The 23459-nt window shown below is 46.3% G+C and overlaps 1 protein-coding gene across 2 annotated transcripts in view; it reads right to left on the bottom strand.

Moving 5' to 3' along the window:
• Positions 1-2070: 2070 nt before the first annotated feature.
• The window catches only part of LOC149366154 (uncharacterized), a 50808-nt gene continuing 29419 nt past the window's right edge, over positions 2071-23459 (bottom strand). The window contains exons 2-6 of one of the 2 annotated variants that reach the window (XM_089553011.1): positions 13024-13116; positions 11347-11463; positions 9325-9417; positions 7157-7254; positions 2071-2657 (exon numbers count right to left, since the gene is read on the bottom strand). In XM_089553011.1, coding sequence (XP_089409137.1) covers positions 2625-2657; positions 7157-7254; positions 9325-9417; positions 11347-11463; positions 13024-13116 — 434 coding nt within the window. In that variant the 3' untranslated portion in view covers positions 2071-2624. The remainder of the gene's footprint in view (positions 2658-7156; positions 7255-9324; positions 9418-11346; positions 11464-13023; positions 13117-23459) is intronic. The other variant, XM_089553080.1, reaches the window with a different exon arrangement.

Genomic DNA, 23459 nt, shown 5'->3' on the forward strand with positions numbered 1-23459 from the left:
CTGGGTATCTTTTTGACTCGTTTGCTTGGGGTGTGCAAAGCTTGCTACTGGTTCTGGCGCAAGATGAGAGCGACGTTTTTCTCGCTGCCAGAGGAGTTGAGTGCATTGGGTTACAGGGGTTTAACGTGCCAAAGCAACTCATGCTATGAGGGACGCCGTAGTGAAGGGCTCCGAAAATGTCGACCACCTGGAGTTCTTTAACGTGCACTGACATCGCACAGAAGAGAAAAGTGTGGGGAAGAAATATTTTGGTTTTGAATGTAAGGGTAGTGTTAAAGGTGGGGAGGTTGCTGCCGAAAAAATCTGCTAGGACACCCTGCGGTTTGATCAAGACGTGTGGGCTTGAATATATAAGCAAGGTCTGTGGTGGGGCCTCATGTAACCGTTGCGCCGATTCTTGCGGGTGTGTTTAGGTTTAAGGAGTGAGGATGGCTTTGCGTCGTGTGGGAGCTGTCACCGGATAACCTTTAAATAGGTTATGACACCATTTTTCAGACTCATGTTGTCTATTACATTTTGTTCGCTATGCATCTCAGAACAACTGGGCAAAATGTGAGCTATATGGTGCAGCTAGTAATTTGTAATTGAATGTTTAAAGCTTCTGCTGTACCGTGTGGTAGTCAGGTAAGACTAACACGCTCGCGATTCATGACGCCGTGCTTTCGCTCAACAGAACGACTGAACTGCGCACTCCGCGTAATGAGCGTAGGGTAATGGGTTGCTCGCTGTTCGGGATAGGGGTGCCGAAGGGTAAGGGGTGGGGGGGGGGGGGGGGGGGGGGGAGTCACGACAGGGGAACAAAGGCGACAAAGGTCCGTGTCCTTCCCTTTTCTGTCTACTGCCGATCTCGGCGGCTTCACCTTAATGTGTCAAGGTTGTTTTGCAGCGGTTTTCCACCAGACGGCGGCGATGTCGGGGGAGGGGCTTAGACCCGATAACTTCAAATTGCAATTTTTAGCTAAAATGCGCACGTAGAGCCCTGCTTCTTTTTTAAGTATGCATAACAACGGTCGTGGCTAGAACCCCACGATTTGTTGGTAGATCATGTCATGACCCTTTTAATGTTCACGTTGCTTGTTCCTGCGTAACTGCTTCCGGTGTGGAATTCTTCTGTCTGAATGTATTGTTGGACTCCTTGGTGGGTGGTATATGGGGTACGTAAGGGTGGAGATGAGCCTGTTGTGAATGGGTTGGGGTGGGGAAAGCTGTCTAGACCACGTATACCTTCGTGCGTGTCCCACTGACAGCACTGACGGATGAATATGTGAGCAGCCCATCCGTCAAACTCACGATCATGACACATCAAACCATCAGGACAGTCCAAACAATGGCAAGCATTCGTGATTAGCAGAATAGTATACACACTCCCCTATCTTCACTTCACAAAGATAGAAGCGGGTAGACTAAACTCGCTAATAAGACAGGCCTACAAATCGGCCCTAAATCTACCACAAGGGGCCTCAAACAACAGACTCCTCCGCATGGGGGTCCAAAACACTCTACAAGAACTGACTTAAGCCCACCGCACTGCACACTTGGGCAGACACATTCGAACCGCATTAAACATTCAACCAACGGGTCCCCCTCCGAGCAACACCCACAGCGTTCCTAAACAAATTAAAGAAAAGCTAATCGTCCACCCACAACCGGGAATGACGCGAAGCACGCTCCAAAGCCCTGTATAAAAAACACGCGGACAACGAAGACGCACTCTATGCAGACGCGGCAAAATAGCCATGCAACCCAGCGCACGCCCTAAGCGTGGTGTCACACGACCTCAAACACAAGGCTTCGATAAGGGGCAACCACCTCCTTCGAAGCGGAAGAGGCGGCCATAGAGTGCCGCACTCATAATGAGCGACTCCAAAACCGCAATTACTGTTAACATCCTTACTTATTGAGAGACGTGTAGCTCATCATAAGTATTATTCATATCGGTTTTTAGAATTATGCAGACGTGGTTACCCTCGGCGCTGTGATCCAAGAAATTCTGGCTACATCGCGCCAAAATTCATGCGCTTTCGAGAAGCTCGCAGGCAAAGCTACCTATCCAGTGCACGTAACTCGTCGATAAATCCAAAATTTGTTGGGCCACAGTCTCTAGGGTAACCACGTTTTCGAAATTCTAAAAACTGATATGGTGGGCTACAAGCACCTCGGTAAATGTTTCAAAGTTCACTATTTCATATTAGTTAACCATTCTGCGAGTTCGCACGTCGTACCTAGATGTACTACACCGCTAACAATTCCATGTTGAAAAAGCCTATTTAAAAAAAAGAATGTACACTGTCTCAAGTGAAACATCTTGAGAAAACAGGTGCCGCGCACAATATCAATTCTGCGGTTCATGCTGTCTTGCAGAGACAATTTCTCAGGCACTGTAACCGCCGCGACTTTCAATAATGCTCACCCTTCACCAAAGGTACATTTCAGCATTACACTGAGGAGTATGACAATATACCAAACATGGCCACAACGCGACAGTGACAGTATGGGGAGCGCACATATGCTACAGACCATTTTGTGCACGCTGCGGCATTCCCTCGCTAGCTGGAATGAGTGGTGTGCTCTGCCGTCACCAGCTTCACTTGCGGCTGCGCGGAGAACCCGTCCAGCACTTCCAGTCATCCAACGCCGCGCTCGCGTACCGTCGTGTCCTGCACAGATTGAGAAACAGCAGCCTCTTAGCAACCGCGACGCCACATGTTTGAACACCCCTTTAGCCTGGTGCCAGCTACGGAGCGTCCAACATGGACAGTATCCGAGAGCAATTTTCGTCAACAGCGGCTACAATAGTAGTCTCGGCATGCCACTGACACGACAGCGCCTCACACCTGAACCGTGTTCTGAAGAAGGTGCAAGCGAGAGAGAACCAGTGGTGCGTTTCAGAATAATAGATGGAAGGTCTGAAGGAATCACAACTCATATCTGCTTTCACATGCTGTATTCTCTACGTTCATTTCAATGATAGAATTAGGTTTGGGGCCAGGAGCAAGGTTTTCTTTTTTTTTTTAGAAATTACGGCTTTGTAATATGTGTACCTTATCTCTTTGCGCAGGAACTTTCTGACAGTCTATTCTGTTTGGGGTGCAAGCCGTTCAGCAGCTGATGCAAGACTGTGTACCTGGCAACTGAAAATGCGACAGTGCCTGCAGTACTTAGATATTTCGAGTTCAATGGCGCAAAAGCAACTACGGCTGGGGTGCGCCAAACACAGGGTTACAGTGTCTTGTGAGCATGATGACGTTCTCAATACCTATAGGTGGTTTAAAATGCTAGCTTCTTTGCTGATGATTGCGCTTTCATTGGAACAGCCTTTTCCAGATCTGAGGTTGAAGCCTTGCTGGCGCATTTCACGCAAGCCGCATCTGTAAGCTTGACGCCGGCTGAGGATTTCACCTGCCATCTACGATAATGCGACGTCAAGGGACCTTGTTCCACCGGTTACAGCTTGGCGTTGCCTGCACCAAACACTTCCTTCACAAGATCGGAATAGAAACTAACGCAAATTGCGTACAGTGCCACACTCCAGAGACTATTGGACACCTTCTTTGCGAGTGCCCGAACTACACTGATGAGAGGAGAACATTGGAAGCGCCAGGGCGAAACGTGCTCCAGCTTTTATGTGAAACAGGCCTAGATACCCGTCTGTGCACATTTGTGTTTTCATGGAGCCCCTACTCCAGTGTGTGTTCAAGACATGAATTTCACGTGCGTCTACTCACCGCGATGCGAGTGCCAGCCAGTGTGTGTATGTGTGTGTGGACATCACCCATGAAACTCATTGTATTTTGCCATCACCAACCTTTATTCGCACTTTCCCTTTTCCCAGTGCGGAGTAGCAGGCCAGGGCCATGCTACCACCGGCCGACCTCTCTGGCTTCCTTGAAAAACTTACAAATATATGAGAAATCTAAAAGTGCCATGGAGTGTAAGAGAATGTATTCATTGTAAAATTAAGATTTGGTTTATGATGAGTTCATCAGCACACATTTCGCAGAGAAGTTTGTCTTTTTTCTTCACAAGAAATTGTGTGTGTGTCCCATGCATAGTTGACACAACTTCAGTAAAGCGTTCCTTATGTCTACACGATTTTCATTCTTCTAAAATGACCATTATGGAACGCAGTTGGTTGTTTACCTGTTCTTCCTTGCAATAACTTCAAACCCACAATTCCGACATGGCTAGGAACCCAGCAGAATTTAAAGTTATGTTTTTGTTTTGTGATTTTAGCTATGTTATGTATGATGTTTCCTATTATAAGTTCAAGAGCATTTCTAGGGTGCAGTGCTTTAAGCATACTCAGGGAATCCCTGTAGATGGTGCTATTTTTGATGTTCCCTTTTACAATTTTCTGTACAGCTACGAAGATCGCGGTACACTCGGTACCGCGGTAATGATTACTCGGTAATGATTACACTCGGTAGTAAAAACCGACGTACACCGCGGCAGTCGTATCATTCTTTCCCTTTTTCTTGAATTACTGGTCTTCCAACATGCGTTCCTGTTTTGGAAGCCATCAGTGTGAATTTGTTAGCACGTGTCATATTTTTCTTGAGGTGCAAAAAATTTTTGTAGTATGTGCTCTTTTTCTTTTGTCGGTCTCGCCACTTGTCTGATTTGAGCCTTTCAGTCTGTGCCCCTCCCCCCGTTCTTTTTGATGCCTTCCCGCCCTGTCCTCTTTTAGGAATGGTTAACGGAGCGCACTAGGCTTTGTTTCCTCGGTGTTAATGTTGTAGGGGAGACTTAGTGCCCAGTGCACCCCCCCCCCCCCCCCCCTCCCAAGCTGTTTTACTTAGAGTTCTTTGCTTGTAGAGCGCATAGTATTCTTTCTTCTTGTTTGAAGCATACCTTAGGGGCGATATCTTCGTATTGTACATGTCTGTGAGTGCGCAATAAATTCTCTTTGTGTGTAGTATGTGCTGGTTTGGCTTTTGCTTTTTGTCTGAATATATCAGTGTGAGGTCACATACTGTGGGGAGGCTATACCATGGTGGCAAATTGTCTTCATAGTCATCAGCAGCAGCCTGACTGCGCCCACCCTATCTCCGCAAACTTCTTAATCTCATCCCCCCAAATAACTTTCTGCCGCGCTCTGCTCCTCTTGCCTTCTCTTGGAATCCGCTCCACTGCCCATAAGGCCCAGCGGTTATGTTGTCTTCGTATTACCCTGCCCAAGCTCATTGACTAGGAAGTAATTAACCCGCGTTTTGTCCCTCACCCACTCCGCCCACTTCCGATCTCTTAACGTTACACCTATCATTTTTTCTTTCTATAGCTCGCTGCACTGTCCTTAACTTAAACTGAATCCTTTGCGTTAACCTCCCCGTTTCTGCCCCATAGGTGAGTACCGGTAAGATACAGCTCTTATATACTTTTTTTCTGAGGGATATTGGTAACCTGCCATATGCGCTCCACCCCATTCTTATTCTTCTAGTTGTTTCCCTTTGATGATCCGGATCAGCTGTCACTACCTGCCCTAAACAGACATATTTATTCTCTTACTACTTCCAGTACCTGGCTACCAATTGGGAACTGCTGCTCCCTTGACAGAACTTTCAACATTGCTTTGGTTTCTGCATCTTAATTTTAAGACCTACCGTTCTGTTTTGCAGCTCATCCCTTAAGAGGCTTAGCAAGGCAATGCCATCAGCGAATCGCAGATTACTTAGGTATTCTCATTTGTCTCTTCTCCCCAACTGTTCCCAATCGAGGCCTCGGAAAACGTCCTGTAAACAGACGGTGAATAGCATTGGCGACATCGTGTCTCTCTGCCTGACACCTTTCCTTATTGAAATTTTATTGCTGACTTTATGGAGGACTATGGTAGCTGGGCAGTTGCTCTAGATATCTTCCAGTGTTTTCATATAAGGCTGTTATACACCCTGATTCCGCAATGCCTGCATGACTACTGAGATTTCCACGGAGACAACAGGTTTCTCGTAATCAATGAAGGCTATACATAGGAGTTGGTTATATTCTGCGCATTTCTCTATCACCTGATTGATAGTGTTAATATTGTGGAATATCCTTTACGAAGGCCCGCTTAATAATTTGGTTGATTGAAGTTCAAGGTTGTCCTAATTTTATTAGCGATTACCTTAATAATTAACGTTCTGATTACATTGGCTACTTTAACTATCCTGTCCATATCGCTAATGACATTGCACTTCTTGTCTCTTAACGCATACATCTGGTTTTTTGCCTAGTTTCCGCTTTATCGCTTTTAGGATACCTCCATTCTTTAGGGCATGCTCGATTCTCTCCATATTAAAATTCGTTACGTCGGCTAACTTGCGCCTATTTTTCAACTTCGATAGCTCTGCAAGTTCTATTCTGTCGGTAGGGTTAGGCGCACTGTGATATTTCTTTGTGCATTGCCGATTCTACGTCTTCATAGAGGCTTTCAACAAAAATTACAAGTGCAACGTTAACAGACCAGAAGCGGGCAGAGTGGGTGAGGGAACAAGCGCGAGTTAATAACATCCTAGTCGAAATCAAGAGGAAGGAATTCGCCTGCACAGGGCATGTAACGCGAAGGCATGATAACCGCTGTTCCTTAAGGGTAACGTACTGCATTTCATGAGGAGGCATGCCTATTTTTTTAAATTGTGTCATGTGTTAGGTGAAACACTAGCGCGGACACCCCGAAATCAGGTGCGACGCAGCACCCTAATGGCCACACTATCTGGTCGCTAGAGGCTAGCCTTCTTGTAAGCTTTCCGCGCACAATTTCAATTATGCGGTTCGTCCTGTCTTGTAGAACCAATTTCTCAGGCACTGTAACCATAGAAACTTAAGTTAGACCTCTCTTTCAGACTTCCTTTTCACATCTCGCATCGTACGTCCGCTACTTTAAATAATGCTCACTCTTCACCAAAGGCACGGTTCAGCAGTCATGAAAAATTCAGTACGCAGCTCACGCTGGACCCATGATTGGTCTGTTCATAGACCAATTATGGTTGCCTTTTGATAGATAATAAACATCCTGGCAACAACACAGCAGTGTCAGCATGGGGAGCGCATAAACTTTCTAGGCATCCAAAAACTGTTCGATTTCCATAGCCCTGCTGCTACTCGTCCAGCTGCCCGTGCTCGTGTTGGTGTCACATCCATTGCATTTGGGAATGCGGGCTGAAATGAGGGATGGGCTCACCGTGTGCCAGTCCTCGTCGTCGGTGAGCTCTGCCGTCCACAGCTTCCATTGGGGCAGCTTGGAGAACACGTCCAGCCGCGCTCGCGCACAGTAGTGACCTGCACAGATTCGTTACGGGGACTTGAGACAGCGCCCTCTTGGTAGCCTTGACGTCACACGTTTCCACAGCACCCGGTACAAGCTAGTGCGCGCCCCTACAGCAGCCTCATTAGCGCGTCTTTCCAGTAGTGGAAGTCGGGATAGCATCATCGCTTGGTATGCACGAATGCTCCCATCTTGAATCTACTGCGTAAGAATGTGCCGCATGCAGTTTCGTGACCATCAAAGCATTTGCAGTAGTGCGTAAGTGTGTGCCTCTAACGAGCTATGGTAGCCTTTCGAAGGGACACCAACCTCCAGAGGGCATAGGTACATGCGTCGCAGACATCCCGATCACCACGGACAATATCCGAGAGCGATTTTCTTTGCTTGCGCCATTTCGTCAACAGCGGCTAGGATACTAGTCTCGCCCCGCTGCTGACCCTCGGCATGCCACTGACACGACAGCGCCTCAAACTTGATCCGTGCTCTCAAGAAGATGCAAGCGGGAGAGGGCCACTGGTGCGTTTCAGAATAGTAGATGGAAAGAAGTGAGTGTTATTTCTCACCTTAGTTGCCAGAATACAAATATCTTGGCGTTACTCTTAACAGTAAGCTCATATGGTCAACACATATCTCGGATGTTTGCTCAGCTGCGCTAAAAGAGTTGTGGTTCATAAAGAGAAAGCTTAAAAACGAGCCTGTAAGAACTAAAATGTTAGCCTACAATGCAATAGAGAGATCTAAGTTAGAATATGCTTCCGAACTTTGGAACCCGCATGCCATGAAAGACACCAAAGAACTCGAGCGAGTCCAGAGAAAAGCAGTGAGATTTATATACGGCAAATATGCCAGGAAGGATTCGCCGTCCTCAATACTGTTACAAAATTGAATACAGACACTCGAAATACGCGAAAAATTAATCGTCTTGTACTAATTAATAATACTCTTTCTGTAAAAAATAATATGACGCTACCAGCTTCCGTATGTCGGCCTTCTACCAGGAGAACACAGCACAGTCATGAGTATTTGCTTGCACCGATATCGCGAAAACAAACGCTTACAAGTACAGTTTTTTTCCCTCGAATGCTGAACAATTTGAATTCACTTCCCATTGGTGTATTTCAGTCCAACGATTTCATGGCTGCAATGCAAAATAATTTTTGTGCATAATGTTCATTTCATGGTACATTTCATGGTACATAGCATGCCGACTTCATGACCATGCAGACCTCTCCTTTACTGATTAAAGTCTCTCTCTCTCGTGTAATAAGTGTTTTCCTGTTGGCATGCGCAGATATAAATAGAAGCATGCTCTAGATTTCGTCGTTACTTTCGGTTATTACGCTAGCATATTTCCCGCCTGGCCAAAGCTGTGGGACATAGGGGGTTGCCGTCTAAAATCGTGCAACCCGCTTCATCACTTCTGAATACTCCAAAGAAATCAGCATCACTGCACTTGAACGCTCTATCTCCCTGCCCACTCTTAAGTCGCGCCGCATCATCTCCCGTCTTTGCCTACTGCACAGCTTCTTTTATCATCCTGCTTCCAGACACCCTTTGCTGCAACCACCGCTCAGTCGCCTAAGCCACAGCCTCCCCATAGCAGGTATCAGGAGCCGCACTTCAGCTATGAACAGTTCATTTTTGCCCGACGCGATTACTCTCTGGAATGCCCTATCTAACAACATAGGTTTATGCGACAACCGCAAATCATTTGGCACAAAACTCGCCAGTCATTTCCAAGATTTGTAAGCATTTCATCTGTGTTATCATCAATCATTCCTTGACTTTCAACTTTGCCTGCCGCCGCACGTGCATTTCTTGCTTTTTCCGCATCATCCCACGGATACATTGATGCTCTTTATTTATTTATTTTTTCTTGTGTATTTTATAATTTGTAGTGTCTGTGTTCATTGTGCCTACCTTCATCATGCTTGTATTTACCTCAACTGTAGCCCCTCCTTATGTAATGCCCTGGGGCGCTTAAGGATGAAATAAATAAAATAAAATGAAATACATCAATTCCGGCGTGTCCCGATTCAGGCAGTGCAGCTGGAACGAAGGGTGTTTTGTAATGCGTTGCATACCTTGCAGCGACGCTCTGCACTTTAGGTTGCTCTTTGCAGCAGACGCTGTCATCTTCTGCGAGCATGTCCCCGATCCCGTCACCAGACTGACACCTGCCAACAAAATAAAACGCGTTAATAAACTGCGAATAAAAAAATGTAAAAATGAGAAAACAATTCCCAACTACTGCATAATGACCGACAAAGAAAAAGTGGTGACATTTACGTAGAGAAGGGTTTGCAATTTACTAAGGCCGCCAAAATCAGGAAATTGATAGAAGATACCGTTGAAACTGTTCCTCATATTGACGATGAAGAAGGAACACCGACCAAAGAAAAAACAAAAAACTTTCTTTGGTCGGCGTTCCTTCTTCATCGTCAATATGTTTGTCCCCGACCAGACGAGTTTTCGTCGAACTCTCGACTTCACTGTTCCTCACAAACGCATTTCGGGATTGCCAATAACAGTGCTCCGTTGGGCATAAAACGTAGGATATTTTGCGCTGCGGCTGTTCCGATAAAAGTTGGCTGGTTTCTGACTCTGTGCACTGAATGGGTTGGTTGTGCTTTTTACGTGGTATAAAGCCCCATTCCGGGATACCGAAAGAGGAAACCTCAGGGCCTCCAGCTGAGAGCTGGACAGGACCGCCTCCAAGCCCTCCCTAGTCATCTGACATCCACTGTCTATATTTGTATAGGCCCACACCATGGGGTATAGGTCAGCATACTGCCCGTGGAATTTGCATCGGCCCGGGAATTTCAGGTCCACGTGTTTTAATGTGGCGGATTTAGGGAATGGTGGCCCTCGGTTCTGTCAAGACCCCTGGCGGGTCCAGGTAGTACTCTCCTGCACAAGCGCAAATGGTTTGTAATCGCGCTAAAGATTAGTGGGATCGGCATGAGCGCCGCGACAGAACAGCGGCTGCTTGGAACCCCGCGGTATTAACGCTCGGGCTGTCGCGTGAGCGGCCGTGTTCACCTCCACCCCCTGGCGACAGGGCGACCATACAAACTCCGTTTGCTAGCAGCCGAGTAGGAATTGGTCCCATTTGCTAATAGCATTCTGCGGGCGAGTGGCGCTATCTTACCCAGATGTTAATTTCGGCGGGCCTGCGGCGAGTCGGACATTACGTACGCTCCGTCTTAGTGGGTAGTGGCCAGCGCAATCGCAACTAACTCTATCATTAGCGCGTTGCCAGGCCACAACGAAAACCATGCTTGTGAGAATTGAAGAATCAATGTGTGTACATATACTTGCTACAATATTGCTATGCAAGATGTGTCACTGAAGTCAGTGATACCGCCTATAATTTGACGATACCACGGGGACCGGATTTGCGAATTGGCACGATTTACCATTTACCAGTCACATGGAAGGCGGAATTCTTCAATCGATTTTTCAGAAATAATCATTAAGCAGGCTGCTAGACACTGTGCACAAAGTTTATAGAACATGTTTTACAAGTGAACAGAATACTCGCCTTTGCCAACATGATAAATTTCAGTGGAGATCTCTGCCTGCAAATCAAAACGGTTCATATCATCCCTGGTACTGTTCCAGACGGAAACAAAAACTAAAATAAACCTGACCGATAGCTTTTTCGGAATAATCAGAAGCAAAGCTGTTGTAGAAAGGTGAGGTGGTATGGCTCCAGTATATTTTCTATCGCGCTTTAAACATTTTTTTTACTCACAGTTATAGTGTTATCCCTCGAAAGAGAAGCTAGGCCACTCTTTCAGAGTTCGTTTTCACATTTTGCACCCTGGCAACGCGAGTTTCAATAATGCTCACTCTTCGCCAATGGAAAATTCAGTTCGGAGCTCACACTGCAGGAGCTTTACTGTTCTGTTCAAAGACCAAATATGGTCGCATTGTGATAGATCATAAACATCCTGGCTACAACACAACAGTGTCAGCATGGGGGACGCCCATACTTTATAGGCATCAAAGTAGATTTCGCTTTCCCCAGTCCTGCTGCCACTAGCCCAACTGCCCGTGCTCGTGTTGGTGTCTCATGGCATGGAAATGAGTGGTGGGCTCACCGTGTGCCGGTCCTCGTCGGCGGTGAGCTCTGCCGTCCACAGCTTCACTTGGGGCAGCTTGGAGAACACGTCCAGCACCTCCAGTCATCCAACGCCGCGCTCGCGCACAGTAGTGACCTGCACAGATTCGTTACGGGGACTTGAAACAGCGGCCTCTTGGTAGCCGTGACGTCACACGTTACCACAGCACCCGGTACCAGCTAGTGCGCGCCCCTACTGCCGCTTCATCAGCGCGTCTTTCCAGTAGTGGAAGTGCGGATAGCATCGTCGCTTGGTACATACGATTGCTCCCATCTTGAGTCTGCTGCCTAAGAATCGGTTTCATGTAGTATTGTGACCATCGAAGTAGGCGTAAGTGTGCAATACCGTGTGCTGTCGTGTGAAAACGCCGTGTGTGCCTCTGACGAGCTGTGGTAGCCTTTCGCAAGGACAACCTCCAGAGGGCATGGGTACATGTGTCGCAGCCATCCCGATCAGCACGGACAGCATCCGAGAGTGATTTTCTTTGCTAGGGCCATTTCGTCAACAGCGGCTGCGATATTAGTCTCGCCCTGCTGCTGACACGAGAGCGCCTCAAACCTGATCCGTGTTCTCAAGAAGGTGCAAGCTAGGGAGGTCCAGTGGTGCGCTCCAGAATAGTAGATGGAAAGAAGTGCTTGTCATTTCGTACTTCAGTTGCCGAAAACCGAAAACACTGTTAGCAAGCGTCGATTTATCTGTCGCGGGAAATGCAGCCGCCACTAGGGACCGCCGTTTTCATCGCGACATTCTGATTTCCTTCTCTTTTATTCGATTTTCTGATGGGGATCGGGTTTGTGGGAAAGTGTTCGAAGGGCTGAAGGAAGAACAAATCAAACTTATTTTGACGCCCTGTAGTCTCTATGTTGATTTAAATCACATAATTAGGTCTGGGACTCGGAGTAACGGACCAAGGTTTTTTATGGTTTATGGGGTTTAACGTCCCAAAGCGACTCAGGCTATGAGAGACGCCGTAGTGGAGGGCTCCGGAAATTTCGACCACCTGGGGTTCTTTAATGTGCACTGCCATCGCACAGTGCACGGGCCTCTAGAATTTCTCCTCCAAAGAAATTCAACCTCCGCGGCCGGGATCTAACCCGCGTCTTTCGGGTCAGCAGCCGAGCACCATAACCACTGAGCCACCACGGCGGCCCAAGGTTTTTTAGAAATGAGGGATTTGTAATGCGTATATCTTGTCTCTTTGCGCAGAAACTTTGTGACGGTCCATTCTATTTGGGATGCAAGCCGTTGAGCAGCTGCTGCAGGACTCTGTGTAGGAGGAAACGGAAGAAGCAACAGCGCCTGCATTCATGTAATAAGTGTTTTCCTGAAATGAAAGGCGGCGCTGCAAGGACACTAACAAGAAAAGGGTCACCACATGCGCACATGTGCGCATGTATTGTCTCCTTTCTTGTTAGCGTCCTTGTTGCGCCGCCGTTCATTTCATCATGCACCAATTCGCCCCTCAGGACATTCTTCTGAAGTGTTTTCCTGTTGGCATGCGCAGAAATAAATAGAAGTATGCGCTGGGTTTGTCAGTACTTTGATTAGTATTCCAGAACGGTTCCCCCCTGGCCAAAGCGGTGGGGCAGTAATACTTCATTTTCAGCGCGTCCTGACTCATGCTGGAACAGAGGGTGCTTTGTTGTGCGTGCATACCTTGCAGCGACGCTTTGCACTTTCGGTTGCTCTTCATAGCAGACGCTGTCATTTTCTGTGAGCGTGACCCTGATCCAATCCCCAAACTGAAACCTGCCACGAAATAAAACGCGTTAATTAATAGACAGCGAACAAAAAATGAAAAAATGAGATAAAAATTCCCAATTCCTGGATGAAGACCGACAGAGAAAAAGTGGTCACATTTACGCTGAGAAGAGTTTGCAATTTATTAAGTTGGCCAAGTTCATGAAATCGAGAGAAAATTTCGAGGAAACAGTTTCTCACAAATGCATTTCGGGATTATCAATAACAGTGCTCCGTAGCGCATAAAACGTAGCGTACTTTGCACTGCGCATGTTCGCATAGAAGTTGGCTGGTTCCTGATTCCGTGCACTGAAGGAGTTGTTTGTGCTTTTTACGCGATATAAACTGCCATTTATATTTTCGTTTTGTCACGATGCATTTGGGCTCCACGGCTGCTGCTCTCTGCGGAAACGGAGCGGCAAAGACGACCATGCCACTGTACAAACCTTTTTTTTTAAATTCCCCGAAACAAATTTTGGCGCTTGGAAAGTTGTTTTATTGCGCTATGCATACGTCCCACATATTTGTGGCCGAGCACGCCTATGTAGTCAGTAGGGCGCCTATGGCATCCTTTTTTTTTTACCTGTATCGGTGGAGACGGCGGTGGGTCCTATAACCGTATGGCTGTATAGTCCGGCGTCTTATTTATTTAGTCAATAATAATTTTTTTATATATTTGTTTGCATATTTATCCAGAAACCAACAGCGCCATAAGTCTTTTTAATGGAAGATGTAGGAAACAAAACAAAAACGCAATTTAGACATGCACTTTCGCAGCATTGACAAGAAAGCATCGTTTCATGTAACCCAAAACATATCTCGGAAATGCGGTCCATTTCCTGGTGGTCTTTGAAAAGAAAGACGTTCTGAACAGTTCAGTTTTCGTAGAGAATTCTCTAACCTTAAAATCCTGATCAAAGCGGTTATACTGGTAAAAAAAAAAAGTTGTGGCACATACTTTCCGCGTTCAACCATGCCGCAAAAGTGGCAGCAATTATACGTGCATGATAGCTCATGCGAGTAAACATATGTAGGCTTCTCGGGTTGGTTGATGTAGTATATCTCTCCGTGGGTCGGTCAATGCAAGAGCACGAGTACGTGCGGGTTGTCTTTGCCTGTTCGTTCCCGTCCAGTTGGGCTAACCACTCGCAGTTTGCGAGCGGGGGCGTACGTGCTGCTTGTTTAGTCTGTGTCTTTTTTCCAGCTCAAAGCCTTGAGCTCTTTTTGTAATATGGTATTCTCTTTTCGCCTGCAAGGTTCCCCCTTGCAGAGTCGGAGTTGGCGTACGCGCCTCTTCTTTTTTTTTTTTTGGTTGTGTCTTACTTTTCTTAACTTCAACATAGCGCCCATGCAATGTCGAAAGTGCGGAGCTTACGTGATCTCTCCTCTGTGTATCAACTACTTGGTGCGCACGTTGGTATTTGTTTTTTTTGGACTCCGACTCTGTGCGTGAACCATTGTCCGCGTGTCTCTCGGCCGTCGGCGACCGATGGCTTTAAAAGAAGCCGACTCAGTCCCCCAGCTTCAGCGCGCTCCTCTCCACCGACGCACAACGCTCTGAGCACCCACAACACCCTGAATCACCCTAGGGCTCCAGAAGGACCATCGCCTTCAACAGCCACTCTTCCAGAATCGTCTTTGTGAGTGGACTGCCACTGTGCTTCCCGGTGAACTGTATGCCCGTTTTCAACATGATTACAATTTGAACTTTTCACCGCACTTGCCTTCTGTAATTGTAAATGCCTGTGTGCAATCTACATGTGACCCGATACAGTGTCCCTTTGACTGATTTAATTATAATCGTTAGTGTGGCATTTATGTTACCTATGGATGTACGTCAATAGCGTAAATATGTGTACAAAGTACTCTGTATTAACTTTCCACTTTGTTGTTTTTAAATACATGTAAAGGCTTGCGTTCGGTTCGCCTCTGTATATTCATGAGAATATATTTGCTGGTTTTGTTGACCAACATCGCGACTCTGTCCTCATTCGCAACGCTGAACATAAACCCGCTAACGATGGACGTCGAACTCCACCCTCTCAGAATTTTTTTCGTACGCGATGCACTGCACTGCACCCAACATGTGCCACATGCGCAAGCGAGTGTCAAGGTTCTCCATCCTTCCCAGCTTGCCTTCATCGACTGCCGACCTAACATAGGTCTCTTATGGATGGTCCCAACGTGACAAAGAGCTAGTGCTAGCATTTCGACGAAGAAGTTTTTTGCATGCTTTAGTAGTAACACGAATCAACGTGACTGCGCCAGTTCAATTTGTGAAGAGGAGGAGAAAATGGTTATGAGACACTGTACTGATTTGGGACAGGGAGGTGAGGATGGTTGTTTCGCTGGGGAACAGCTCTCTGGACCAGTGCCCTGGGGCCTCCAGCTCGGAGCTGGTCAGGGCCCCAGCCCTCCTTGGTTGGCTAACTTATGCACGCAGCGTCGTAGTGGGTAGAGGCCAGTCCAATCGCCATTTACTCTAGCATTAGCGCATCGCTAGGTTTTTGGTGATGCTAAGTTTTTTTTGGCGCAAGAGCGTCTAGGGTAAAAAAGCGCCAGACACAAGGTTTTTCGTCGGCTCAGGCTAAAATGTGTGCTCATGATAAGATCAACTCCGGCTGTATAGGGTCTAAGAGTAGTTAGTATTCGCGTGATTATAGTTTGTCAAGAGGGTGTATAAGCCAAGCGGAATGGCCTAAAGTGGTCTAGAGCGCCTAAATTGTGGTAAGTGTTGTTACACATAAGGGACGAACGAAGCCAGGCAGCCTCGACCCCAGTTCCTGCTTCAGCAAGAGCGAGGCATTTGGCAGCTACGACTAAGCACAACTTTCTCCTCAGCTGGGAGAAGGGGCTGAGGTTACTTGGAATAAGAGATCTCTTTTACAAAGCCTACATGAGTTAAAAACTACTACTTTACTAGCGACACCAATTTTTTTAAATATGCAGTGACAGAGAAGAGGGAAAGCATCCGACCCGCGTGCAAAAGGACCGGGGTTTAAATCACGGTGTCGCGCAATTCTCCATCGGATAAAAAATTTAAAACAAACTCCGCAGTCAGTGGAATTGCATAACCACGCCTGGGGTGCGACCTGATCTCGATGACCAAGGGACAACCCACTCCCTCACCAGAACAGGGAACAGAGATTACCACCGTTGTCCGATCGTCTCCAGGTGCCGTTCCAATGTCTCATGTTCATCACTGCGATTTTGCTTTCCTTGATGCTTAATTTTGCGTCCACCTGTGAATTTCTCTCTTCGGTGTACGCCCTAATCTCCTCGGTCGCACCCACGGTCGTACGTAAGTATCGTTCTTTTATTTTGTCGGAGAGTTGTTCGTCCGCGCCTTTAAAGTAGTGGAGTGCCTTCCCTAAATTTCTGCTCTATTCGCCGTAGGTACCTGGGGAGGCTCAAGGTACCCTTCGTGCTCAAGGTGCCCCGAACGTAACAGCATTTACATATCCAGTTGTTTCCGACTAGAGACCACGCCTGTGCTTCCGCTTGTTTGGTTAGTTTGGCAATTCTAATTTCAAGCTTACGGTTGTGTTTCTGTTTCTTCCACTTCTTAGTTAGAGATTTCCTATATTCCCACAAGTGTAAGAGCCGGCGGTCTACTGCCGGTGTGTCTCCGGTGCGTTGCAGTTTGCGCGTGAAGTGGTTTTTCGTTTCCAATTGGTGTTTTCGCCCAATCCTCTTAATTTGCCGCGTCGACACCCAGTGCCGGGGTTGCCACTTCCCAGAACTTAGTCCGACCAATGAGGCAAACCCCTCTTTTTTCTAATTTTGAGCCGCCGCGGAGGCTTAGTGGTTACGGCGCTCGGCTGCTGACCCGAAAGACGCGGGTTCGATCCTGGCCGCGGCGGTCGAATTTCAATGGAGGCTAAATGCTAGAGGTCCATGTACTGTGCGGTGTCAGTGCACGTTAAAGAACACCAGGTGGTCGAAATTTCCGGAGCCCTTCACTACGCCATCCTTCACAGCCTAGGACGTTGAACCCCTATAAACAAAAGCAAACCAAGCAGCACACAAATATAGCTATAACCATAACGTCTGCATGATTGACATCGTTGCCTTCAGCAAAGAGAGAGAAAAACGCGGGTAAATGACATCCTAGTCGAAATAAAGAGGAAGAAATGGGCTTGGGCAAGGAATGTAACGCCGGTGGTCCTTAAATATGACGGAGTGGATTCCAAGAGAAGGCAAGCGTAGAAGGGGGTGGCGGAAAGTTAGGTGGGCGGATGAGATTAATACCCCTGACACACGGGCATTTAGAAGGCCCTCGAACCGATAGTCTATCGACTCAAAGGCGATCGAGCGCTGCTACACGACCAGTTTGAATGGCCATCGACTCAATAGTCTATCGAGTCAACGAAGCAGCCCGGAACTCAATCGAGATTTCGAGGGCCTTCGAGCGTTGCCCAAGGTTGCTAGCATTGTTTCGAACGGCACCAACGCGCACTTTCGTGCACGATACTATAAAGGAGGCTGTGACGATACATAAGCATGAACAAACATTATTCTCGCAAACTTCAATGCAAGCGGTAAACTATTAGTCTGCACAATAATTTCAAAATTGTATCGGTCTGGGACGAGAACCGGGCCCAGTTTTTGCGGCGAGAGATTTCGCTTCGCGCGCCGGATTTTTGGACGAGTGTGAACGCGCCTTATGACTGCAAAAACAGTGTATTTCAACATGTGATTAGGTTGTATAAAATATCTTTTATATTTGCGCGAAACCGAACGTAGCGATTGTGGGGCCACACGAGCTTGGCGTAAGACGCGAGAACCATTTCAATGGCTATTGAGATCTGCCGTGTAGCAGCACCACAACTCCCTCGAGCTCGATGGCGATCGAAAATCTCGAAGGCCCTCGACTCGATGGCCATTGAAACTGGCCGTGTGAAAGGGGCATAAGAAGTTTTTGAGGATCTGCTATCCCCAGCTGGCAAAGAGCAGAGTTAATTGGAGAGACATGGGATACGTGTTTGCTTTGCAGTGGGCGTAATCAAGCTAATGATGATGATGATGTTGAGGAAAAAACTGTGCGCGATTTCTCCTCTCAAACCGAAATCTTTCGTTACGGCCGTGCACTCTTTGTGCGCGAGGGTACAGGTGGACGGACTCCTGCGGTGGGTATGGTGCACCCTTAATTTGGCTTCTGTGCCCACGTCTGGTAAAAGTACTATTTCTGGTGTTCTGTCAATCTATTCTATGCATTTTTGTAGCGTTTATGTTTTCCTCTTCACCCCCCTGCAATTCCATAATATGATTTGTAATTTCTCTTTGTCACGTTTTGCCAAGTTGAATAAATGTTATGTGGACGACATTTTGTAGCCATCTTCTTCTTACGTTTATTCCTCTATTATGCCTTTACTGCTGTTTTTGCTGTCAATTTTGATTATTTTCGCTCTGGGCCCTTCGGCGGTTTCCTGCAATTTCCTGTGATTTTTTTTTTCGAGGACTGGAGCTTGTAAAGAATCAGCTGTACCAAGCTTTGAACAGTCTTTTTGACTGCCTGCTGATTGTGTTGTTCTATATTTGCAGTCAGTTCATAAAATTTATCCTATTTTGCGCTTGATTTTTTGTTCCAGGTCTTACTTTATCTGGGTTATCCCCGGTTAAATCTTCCGTTCTAGGTTTCACTCGATTGACTGCAAAAGTGAAATAAGAAACTAAGCATTTAAATTCAAATACCTGCGTCATCGTTATTATTGATATATGGGTACGTATCTGGGTTTTTACTTCTTTTCAAATCGACAGTTTCGGTGAAATTCTAACTAATATTTCACTTAGTACATCAGTCTAATATTCTATGCAATTATTCTTAAAATATGTTAACATATTGCTCATCACAAGTGACTATTCTATAAACGACGCAGCCGTCTTCAAATAATCACTTTTGAAACTATTTCGTCGCTAACGTCATTCACATAGAACAAGACCAGTAGTGACCTCAACAAGAAGCCCTGGAGAGCACCGGACATAACTCCTGACGGTTTGGTTTGGTTTATGGGGGTTTAACGTCCCAAAGCGACTAAGGCTATGAGGGGCGCCGTAGTGGAGGGCTCCGGAGATTTCGACCACCTGGGGTTCATTAACGTGCACTGACATCGCTCTGTACACGGGCCTCTAGAATTTCGCCTCCATCGAAATTCGACCACTGCGGCCGGGATCGAACCTGGGTCTTTCGGGTCAGCAGCCGAGCGCCGTAACCAACAAATCCTGACATTAGGGACTATGCACCACTTAAAACCGCTAATTGTCGCCGTAAACTTAGGTAATCACTAACCCATGAAATCACTCGAGGGCTAATGGCGTAGAGAGCCCCCTTTTTTTATAATCAGTAAGCTGTACGTCAAAGTGTCAAATGATTATTGGAATCGAAAAACACACAGTTCACACTTAGTCGTCTGTTATCTGCCTCCCCCAGGATGTGTACATCGTCATCGTCAATATCACCATCATCATCACCAGTGTGACTACGTCCACTGCAGGCCAAAGATCACTCCCATGTCTCTCCAATTAACCATGTCCTTTGCCAGTTGCGGCCATCGTATCCCCGTAAACTTCTTAATCTCATCTGCCCACCTAACTTTCTGCCGCCCCCTGCTACGCTTGCCTTCTCTTCTAATCCACTCCGTTACCGTTAAGGACCAACGGTTATCTTACTTCTCATTACATCCCCTGCAGTGCAGAAGCCCATTTTTTTCTTCTGATTTGGACTAGGATGTCATTACTTGCGTTTGTTCCCCCATCTTCTCTGCCCGCTTCCAGGCTCTCGACGTTATACCAATCATATTTCTTTCCATAGCTCGCTGCGTTGTCCTTAACTTAAGTTGAACCCTTTTCGTTAGCCTCCACGTTAGCCTCCAAGACAGGCCACAACGAAAACCATGCTGATGAGGATTGATGAATGAATGTGTGTACATATGTGCTGCAATGCTCTACAATATGTGTTAGTGTCTTGCACGCGACTGAAGTCAGTGATGCCGCCTATAATTTGACGCTATCACTAGGACCAGATTTGTGAATTAACAAAATGATTGCCATTTACCAATCACAAGAAAGGCGGAATTCGTCAATCGATTTTTCAGAAATCTTTATACAAGGTTCTAGACACTGTGCCCCAACTTTATAGAACTTGTTTAGCAAGTCATCAGACCACCCGCCTTTGGAAACAAAAAAATTTCAATAGAGATGTCTGCCTGGAAATCCAAACTGTTCATAGCATCTCGTACCGTTCCGGATTTGAACCAAAACTAAAATGTTACGTCAAGAAATCAGCTTTTTCGGCATCATAATGACCAAGACTGTTGCCGGTTATGAGAGGTGGTATGGCTAAACTATATTTCTATTACACTTTGCAGGCTTCCAGGATTCCTCAGGGTTAAGCTTTAAACTCGACTTCGTAGAAATACCAACGAATGCTCTGCGATGGCAACAGCCATTTTAATTTTGTCAATGGTTTCTCGTAGCTTCAACCAATTTTGGCGCGTCGCCGGTTTCCGTTTAATACAGCCAAAATGAAAAAAAAACTTCATGGGGTAAGCACCGAAAACACAGCACAGATAAATGCACTGTCTGTCCGGATAAATGACGTGGAAGACAGATCCAGAAAAAATAACATTGCTTGATATGGCATAGAGGATAAAGAGAAAGAAACGTGGCTTGATTATGAAAACTACATCATTGCACATTGTTTAGTTTAAGAGGGTTTAACGTCCCGACGCGACTCAGGCTGTGAGGGACGCCGTGGTGAAGAGCTCCGGAAATATCGACCACCTGGGTTCTTTAACGTGCACTGACATCGCACAGTACACGGGCCTCTGACATTTCTCCTCCATTGAAATGCGACCGCCGAGGCTAGGATCAAACCCGTGTCTTTCGAATCATCAGCCCAGAAACCATAACCACTGAACCACCGCGGCGTTATCATTGCACATTGTAAGCAGTATTTCGACATTCAGGTGGAACCACGTGATATCGAGCGTGCACATCGTATTGCGTCTTTCCAAACTGGCAAATGCAGGCCCATTATTGTGAGGTTTGCTCACTTTAAAGAAAAAGAGCAAATAGTGTTTTCGGCTCGGAAATTCAAAGATGCTGACTGTGTCGTTGTTCAAGATTTGGCTCCGAACACGCACCTTGCCCAGAAACGCCTCATCGAGTTTGGAAAGGTCCGAAAATTGCGTTACAAGTTGCGACATAAAAGACTTGTCACTAGTGACAAAATCCTACTATTTCGATCGCACTTCTAACCAGGTGGTTGACGAACGCCCATAGCCATCATTAAGACCAAATTATAAACCGCGTTCACATAATCACCCCCTCTATCATTTCTGCTCGCTAACAATCGAAGTGTTGTTCGAAAGCGGGATTCCTTGTACAGACTAATTGGGTCGTCTGCGTGCGATCTCTTACTACTAACTGAAACATGGCTTAACGCATCAGTTAACGATACCGAGATCCTCCCGTTCCTGTCAGATTTCTATGTCTTCCGGAATGATAAACCTGATAATTCGCTCCGTGGGGGTGTACTAATCACCACTAAACGGGATCTGAATGATAAACGTCATAATTCGCGCGGTGGGGATGAACTAATCACCCCTAAGCAGGATCTGAATTGTCTGAATTCTTCCCTTGTCAACATTTCGTCACAACTCTAAATTATTTGGCTTCGCTCTATAGGTACTCACCGACCATCATCAGCCTGACTACGCCCACTGCAGGGCAGAGGCCTTTCCCCTGTCTCTCCAATTAACCCTGTCTTTTGCTAGTTGCCGCCACTGTATTCCCGCAAATTTCTTTATCTCATCCGCCCACCTAACTTTCTGTCGCCCCTGCTAGGCTTGCTTTCTCTTGGAACCCACTCCGTTACCCTTAAGAACCAGCGGTCATCTTGCCTTCGCATTACATGCCCTGCCCAAGCCCGTTTCTTCCTCTTGATTTCGACCAGGAAGTGATTAACCCACGTTTGTTCCCTCACCCATTCTGCCCGCTTCCGATCTCTTAACGTTACACCTATCATTTTTCTTTCCATATCTCACTGCGTTGTCCTTAGCTTAAGCTGAACCCTCTTTGTTAGCTTCCACGTTTCTGCCCCATAGGTGAGTACCGGTAAGATACAGCTGTTCTATACTTTTCTCTTGAGGGGGATATTGGTAAACTGCCATTCATGATCTGAGAGAACCCGCCATATGCGCTCCACCCCATTCTTATTCTTGTAGTTATTTCTGTCTCATGATCCGGATCTTCAGTCACTACCTGCCCTAAATAGACATATTCTCTTACTACTTCCAGCACCGCGCCATCAATTGCGAACTGTTGTTCTCTTGCTAGACGGTTGAATATTACTTTGGTTTTCTGCATGTTAATTTTCAGCCCCACCGTTGTGCTCTACCTGTCTAATTTAATTATCATGCTTGGCATTTCATGTCCTGAGTGACTTAACACGGCAATGTCATCAGCAAATTGCAGACTACCTTGGTATTCTCCATTAACTCTTATCCTCAACTGATCCCATTTCAGGCCCCGGAATACCTCCTGTAAACAGGCAGTGAATAGCATAGGCGAGATGGTGTCTCCCTGCCGGACACCTTTCCTTATTGGAATTTTGTTGCTGAGTTTATGGAGAACTATGGTAGCTGTGCAATCGTTATAAATATCTTCCAATATTTTCACATAACACTCTTCTACACCCTGATTCCGCAATGCCTGCATGACTGTAGAGGTTTCTACTAAGTCGAATGCTTTCTCGTAATCAATGAACGCTATATATAGGGGCTTGCTATATTTTGCGCATTTCTGTATCACCTGATTGATAGCGCGAATATGGTCTATTGTGGGGTATCCTTTACGAAAGCCTGCCTGATCATTTGATTGATTGAAGTCTAAGGTTATCCCGACCCTATAAGCGATTACTTTAGTAAATACCTTGTCGGCAACAGACAATTGGCTGATCGGTCTGTAATTCTTCAAGTTCTTGACGTCTCCTTTCTTATGAATTAAGATAATGTTAGCGTTTTTCCAAGCTCTAGGTAAGCTCGAGGTCACAAGGCATTGCGTATACAGGGTGGCTAGTTTTTCCAGCCAATCTCTCCTCCATCCTTCAACAAATCTGCTGTTATCTTATCTTCACCAGGTGTTTTTCCCTTTTGCATTATTCCCAAGGCTTTCTTTACTTCCTCCTTCGGTACTGGCGGGATGTCCCAGTGCTGTGCTCTACTGCCTCTCTCAGTAAAATTATGATTTCAATCGCTACTATACAGATTTGTATAAAACTCTTCGGCTACTTTAACTATCTTATCCATATTGCTTATGAAATTGCGCTCTTTGTCTCTTATCGCATACAT

The sequence above is a fragment of the Amblyomma mixtum genome, chromosome 1, assembly GCF_055824585.1.
Source record: "Amblyomma mixtum isolate Tamu chromosome 1, ASM5582458v1, whole genome shotgun sequence".
In the NCBI taxonomy this organism is placed as follows: domain Eukaryota; kingdom Metazoa; phylum Arthropoda; class Arachnida; order Ixodida; family Ixodidae; genus Amblyomma; species Amblyomma mixtum.